Source organism: Asparagus officinalis, chromosome 6 (assembly GCF_001876935.1).
Source record: "Asparagus officinalis chromosome 6, Aspof.V1, whole genome shotgun sequence".
Taxonomy (NCBI): domain Eukaryota; kingdom Viridiplantae; phylum Streptophyta; class Magnoliopsida; order Asparagales; family Asparagaceae; genus Asparagus; species Asparagus officinalis.
In genome coordinates this window covers 70937044-70943854 of record NC_033799.1, presented here as the reverse complement: position 1 = coordinate 70943854, position 6811 = coordinate 70937044, and the positions used below count along the sequence as shown (strand labels likewise).

At 35.2% G+C, this 6811-nt stretch overlaps 1 protein-coding gene across 2 annotated transcripts in view; it reads left to right on the top strand.

Moving 5' to 3' along the window:
• LOC109845471 (mitochondrial uncoupling protein 3) overlaps window positions 534–6811 on the top strand; it is a 7253-nt gene continuing 975 nt past the window's right edge. Inside the window, exons 1-2 of one of the 2 annotated variants that reach the window (XR_002248372.1) lie at window positions 534–886; window positions 2218–2827. Coding sequence is in view for 1 of the 2 variants with exons in the window: in XM_020414716.1 (XP_020270305.1) it covers window positions 566–886; window positions 2218–2763 (867 nt within the window). In the remaining variant the exon portion in view is untranslated. The remainder of the gene's footprint in view (window positions 887–2217; window positions 2828–6811) is intronic. The other variant, XM_020414716.1, reaches the window with a different exon arrangement.

The window sequence follows — 6811 nt, the reverse complement described above, 5'->3', positions numbered from 1 at the left end:
GTTTCGTGTGATTATTTTCATCTCAAACAGGTATATTTCAAGTCAAAATCAGGCACGCAGTTCATGTTACATTAGGTTTCGTATGATTTCAGGTTTTTTATGATTTCATTAATACAAACAGAAATTTATAATTCATTCGGGATATTATTATTTGTTCATGTTACATTCGCACTTTTATATGATTAATATTACATCCCATAACAAGCACAAATTAATTTATCTATAGTGAGGGGTAATCTTACCATGGCGACCCTAAACACTTTTCCCTATACACTTCAAAACCAACCAAACACAAGAAAAGTGGGAAATGTCAAATCAACAAAAATTTTCTATTTTTTCTTATGCAAACCAAACACAATAAAAGTAAATACATTAGTTTCTTATCTTTTTTTCTGTGCAAACCAAACCAAAACAATTTATTTCTTAGAAAAGTTTGGAAAACTCAAAATAAATTATATCGATTTACGTAGAATTGCATTTCCAAATATGAATGAAACCAACCAAACAGCCCTTAAGGACGGAAGCAGCGGTTATGCTGTGGGGGGCTGTTCAACTAAAAAGCCACATGGGGGACACCACCACCAAGATCGCCCTCCCTCCCTGTCAGCAGCGGCGGCCGAGGCCGCAACTTACCCCATCGACATCACCAAAACCCGACTCCAGCTCCACGGCGGATCCCGTCGCCGCTCCGATCCGGTCGGTCGCCTCCGGGATCTGGCGCGAGGGCGGGGTTCTGGGGTTCTACAGGGGGCTCTCGCCTGCGATCCTCCGCCATCTGTTCTACACCCCGATGAGGATTGTTGGGTATGAGCAGCTCAGGAGCGTTGCTGGGGACTCGGCGATCGAGAAGGCGGTCGCTGGTGGGTCTTCTGGGGTTGTTGCTCAGGTACACCATTTTTTTAATTTTGTTAATGTAAACGGCCTTTTTTTTTTAAATTTTTTTTATCATATGAGTATGGGTTTTTTATAGACTCCAAATGACACGAAAAATTCAAGATCCTTATTGGGTTTTGGCTTTCTTTTCCGATTGGCCCCTAACTTTACTTAGCGTAGACGGAGTGAAAGCATTAGGCTATCTTATTAAATGTTTTGTTTAACAATTGTAGGATGTCTCATATGCTAATACTTCTGTTCTTATTTCGTTCTTCAATTTGTATGGAAACATTTAAATAGAGACGAGTAGCCTCTTCTGTTTCAGGTCTAGCTCCGTAGGACGGTGCAAAATAGTTTCTGTATGCATTTACACAGTCCATTTGATGATGAACAGGTCAGTAGAACTCCAAATTATCAGACTGTCGTGAAATTTGGGCTATAATCTGTATTGACGTCCAAATTATCTTTTACCTCCGCAAGTGTACGTACAAGTTTATATTTTTTTTTTCAATTGTTTCCCACGAAGTGAGAACTATAGGAACACATTCCTTTTGCAAAGCCTTCTCGGATAGAAAGGTCCCGTGTAGTATGCACGCGCGCATGAATGCACCTCTTGCAATCATATAGCTCTGTGAGCATATATGCTCCTGGATTTGTAGAGGCATATCTGTACTTTCAATCTGTAGCTTTGTTTCAGGCATAAAATATGTAAATAAAGATGCAATAGTTTTGAATTTTGATGCATTTTAATAGTTTCTGTCTGTATGTACATAATTCATGTGATGATGATCACTAAGATAGAAATCCAAAACCTCAGCTTTTCGTTAAATTTGAGCTATAATCTATATTGGTGTCCGAATTATCTTTTACCTGCATATACATGTTTATATTTCTTGGCAACATCAAATATAGAAAGAAATTTCTTCTGCAAAACCTTTACAACTAGAAAAGTCGCGTATAGCATGCATGCGCGCATGGATGCACCTCATGCAATCATATGGATCTATGAGCATAGATGCTTCTGGATATGTATATTCGTGTCTGCACTTTCAATCTCTTCCTTTCTTCAGGCATAAAGCAGGAAGTTCTTAAGCTTCTATCTCATGTTTGTTTATGCCTTCTTGTCTTTGTAAGCAACATGTCAATGCTCACGCATGCAGTTGTGTATATGTTCATGTTCTTGTGCTAGTGAACCCAAACATGCAAATATGCACAGTATGTTAAGAGAAACTGTTTGATGTTTGTAGAGAAGCTTCCAAGTTCTAATAACTTCTTGCTTTTATTGCCCATCTTCTTGTACCAAGTTATCCATTCTGCTGTAACTCTTATATCTTTAGAGTGCAGGTCGTAGCTAGCCCAGCTGACCTTATAAAAGTAAGGATGCAAGCAGATGGCCGTATGCTAAGTCAAGGTCTCCAACCCCGATATTCAGGGATTTTTGATGCATTTAAAAAGATAATCCAGACAGAAGGCTTCCAAGGACTCTGGAGAGGGGTACTTCCTAATGCTCAAAGAGCATTCCTTGTCAACATGGGGGAACTGACTTGCTATGACCAAGCCAAGCATTTCATCATAAATCATCAAATTTGTGGTGATAATAGTTTTGCCCACACTTTGGCATCTGTTGCTTCTGGTCTCTCTGCAACCGCACTTAGTTGCCCAGCCGATGTGATAAAGACTAGAATGATGAATCAAGCTGTGGGTAAAGGGGAATCCAGGACTGTTTATCGGAATTCTTATGATTGTCTGGTGAAAACTGTGAAGTTGGAAGGTGTGATGGCATTGTGGAAGGGTTTCTTTCCTACATGGGCCAGGCTCGGTCCTTGGCAATTTGTATTCTGGGTTTCTTATGAGAAGTTTCGTCAAGTTTCTGGTCTTTCTTCCTTCTGATAAATGTTACTTGAGCTGGTTGCAGTCATATTCTCAACTGGCTGGTATTGTATTCAACGCAGCGGTAAATATATTTAGCTTGGAACCCGTATTTCTATTTGATAAGAATTAATAGTCTTATTCTTACTGGTTACATATGCATATTTTAGACATCTTATATCTTATCCAGTGTAGAAAATAGCGCGTTTCGTAGCGCAAAATAGCGCTTAACGTAACGTAGCGTTAACCTAACACTACATAGCGTTTTCAAATAGCGCACGCATAAAATAACGTGCGCTATTTTAGCCATAGCGTAAGCTACGTAACGTAGCGTCGTGGCGTTTTGTAACGTAGGTTATTTTGTTTAATAGTTTGGATTGCTTTTAAAATTATTCAAGGGCTGTGATTGACTCTCCCACTTCTCATAAGTTATTAAATTCTAACAAAACCCTAACTCTTGCTGTCATCGTCGTCTTCCGCCGCCCCTTTCGACATCGTCGTCCTCTCCCGCCATTCAACTTCTGAAATTAGCAAGGTAAATACATAATACAATCTTGAATACTGATAATCAGACTATGTTTCACACTTAAAGCCATAAAAATTAATATGTGTGAAAGGGTGAGCTTGACTTGTTCCCTGAAGTTGCCATTGTTTTACTCTTTAACATGATTAGCGTGAGAAATTTGATCTATTTGGCAGGAACACACGATGTTAGGTTTCGGTTAGTTATTGATCTATCGTCGAATTTCGCCTTTGGATTGATCGTTAAGGCAAACACAGTTGATTTTGTTGTGAAATTGTGATCATATATTGATTTGTGAAATTAAGAATTGCGATGATTATTCATATTTTCTATTTTGAATGTTATATATCTATAAATTATTTAAATAATAATAAATTATTTAACCTACGTTACGCTATGCGTTATTGCTATTGTAACCTAACCGGAGGTAAGCGTTACGCTATGCGTTATCGCTATTTTCAACATTGCTCTTATCTTTTGCCATAATGGGATAGGTCTGCAAGGAACACAAATTTGAGTCCTTTCCAGAACTCAAAACAATACCATCAGTTAATTGACTATTCAGGTCATATGCGGCCATGAGAATGTAATATTAGAATTATTAAATTTTAGATATAGTTGAAATTTTGTTTAGCCTCATAAATATGGGTTAAAGGCTCTGCATAGCCTATAAATGTAATAAAGGATACACATAATATACGATATGGACACTGATACAAACATTTAAAAGCTACGCTATTCGTATGCTAAGGATATAATTAAATTTCTACATAGACATCCACATATGAGAGAAAAATTATATAGAATTATTATAATTACAATTTTATGAGTCCATTGTTAATGCATACAAAAAAAATTCTAATCTTGAACATGTCTATAATGCCTTTGATGCATCTAAGATAGGCTGCAATTATGGGACATGTCAAAAGGTTTATCTGACACGTATCCATTAAACATCAAAATATTCAACTATCGGATACATAACGTATGCCAGTATGTCTCTGTCAAATACCTATGAAACATAGGTCATAGCCGCGAAGGATATGGAAAATTGTGAACTTTATTCTCTTTAGTACCTTGCTTAAGAGCTTAGGAATGCTCTCCCTCATCTCTCTATCATGCTGGTAGATTAAACAAGCCTTTAGCCAAAATATGTCGACTAAAGGTACAGTAACTTGAATTAGCAACCTCTTTTGGGATTGTATAGAACAGAAAGCTCGCCACGGTAAGATTTTTCATTATCTTAATTATGTTCCTGTGATTCCCTTTATGTACTCTCAATATTTCAACTGATAAACCTCCTCTTGGAAGTAGCGACTCACCCTTTAAACTATGAAACATTCTAGCTCTGTTCTGCATCTTGCATTGCATGTGTACTTTTTTTTAAATGGGATTACCTACTCAGTTTTTAGGTTACTCGAGGAAAAAAGAATGGGGTTCATACAAACTCATTAATGATGTAATGCAAGAGGATCCATTAGTATATCCTATGTAGATATTCAAATAGGTTAAAATGCTTAACTGAGGTTCAGCCTGAGAGGCTAAAAACTACTTTTTTTAACTTGTTGTAAACACTAGCAGGTGATGGAAGAGCGAAACCAATTTTTCCCCATGTACTTGAACTGCAGCTTTACCTATTACATAAACAGAGTAATTAGTACTTAGTTGAGCATAGTTTAAAAGTTTATTAGATCTTTCAGAAGAAGAATTAGGGAATAATTTCGAGGGGAGGAGCTTAACCCTGAATAGTTTTTTTTTTTCTGAACAAGCAATTGCATGTGCCATCCCACACAATAAAATTCTTGCAAGTATGGACATGTTAGTCATACACATTCATGCATACACTTAGACAAGCATGTGTCTGCACGTGAGCATGATTGTGTTACCTTACAATACAAATAATAATGGACAATGCACACACACATATATATATATTCATACATAGAGATACAAAATAGATGACATATCAGTACATGTACATCACATGGAGAAAAGGTGTTTCTAACTTTAATATTTAGGACTCGTTTGGCATGAGGTTAAAGCAATCAGGACTAATCTTTAACATGGTAATTATTATCCTAGAACAATTAGTGGGGGAAACATTCTTGTGTTTGGTATAACATGTCATAAGGATTAACATTGATTTAACACACAAGGATCTCTACCACTCTCAACTCAAAATGTATTAACTACAAAAAGCCCCCTCAAAATATTTAAATTATAAACTACCTTCTCAAAAACTTACAATTATAAAAGGCCTCCTGCACAATTCAAAAATTACAGAAAACACCCTGGATGTTTCAAAAATTGTAGAAAACACCGTAACAAATTCAAAAATTACTGAAAAAACCTAAAAATTTCAAGCCTATAAAAAAATTACATTGACAATATTGGATTACAAACATCCCTGAAAATTTTGGAATTTGCTAAAAACACTCGGGAAGTTTCAAAATTGCGAAAAAACTTCCTCAAAGATTTAAAACTTACAGAAAACACCTTGAGAAGATCAGAACATACAGACAATTATTTTTTATAACTTTTGATTTTTCAAAGGTGTTTTTTGCAATTTTCTAAACTTTTAGGGTATTTTTGCAACTTTCTAAACTTTGAGGGAGTTCTTCACAAATTTCAAATTTATAAAATTTTTATTTTACTATTTATATCTTTGAAATTTTCAGTGGTTTTTTTGTAAATTTTTAGTTTTTGAGGGTGATTTTGCAATTTTTGAAACTTTTGGGGTGTTCTGTGCAAAGTTCAAATTTTCAGTGGGTTGTTTGTAATTCTATATTATCATTATACTTTTTGTAACCTTGAATTTTTCAAGGTGTTTTTTTGTAAATTTTGAAGTATGAGTGTTTTTTGCAAATTCTAAATTTTTGGGATCTGTTTTTAATTCCTATATTTTCAGTGCACTGTTTGTAGAATTGAAATTTATATGGCGTTTTTCTAAAACTTGAAATTTGAGGGTGTTTTTTGCAATTTGCAAAACTTTCAGGGTGTTTTCTACAAATTTCAATTTTCAGGAGGCTGTTTGGAGTTCCTATAATTTAAATATACTGTTTGTACGTTTTGAAAATTTTTAGGTTTTTTGTAAATTTCAAAATTTTGGTGTGTTTTTGCAATTTTCATAACTTTCAGGTTGTTTTCTGCAAATTTTAGGTTTGTAAGGGTGCTATTTGTATGTTTTGAAAATTTTGGTGTTTTCCTTTAGTTTTGAATTTTTCAGAATTTTTGTGATTTTTACTAAGTTTTACATTATTAAGGATGTTTTTGTAATTTTATAATTGTTTGGTGGTGGTTTACAATTTTTTACTTTACAAGGGATCTTGTAAATTTTCAGGTTTCGGGAGGCAAGTTGTAAGATTTAGTACTCTTTAGGTTTTTTTTTTGTAATTCCACATGGTTATGTATCAAGCCTCAACTTCTCGCCCCTTTTTCTCCTACCCCCGAACTTGGTTAAAAGTTTGCCCTCATATGGGTTAAACTCTATCACTGGTGAAGTTTTAAAGGATAACAAACATCAGTAAAGCTTGGATAATGTTTAGC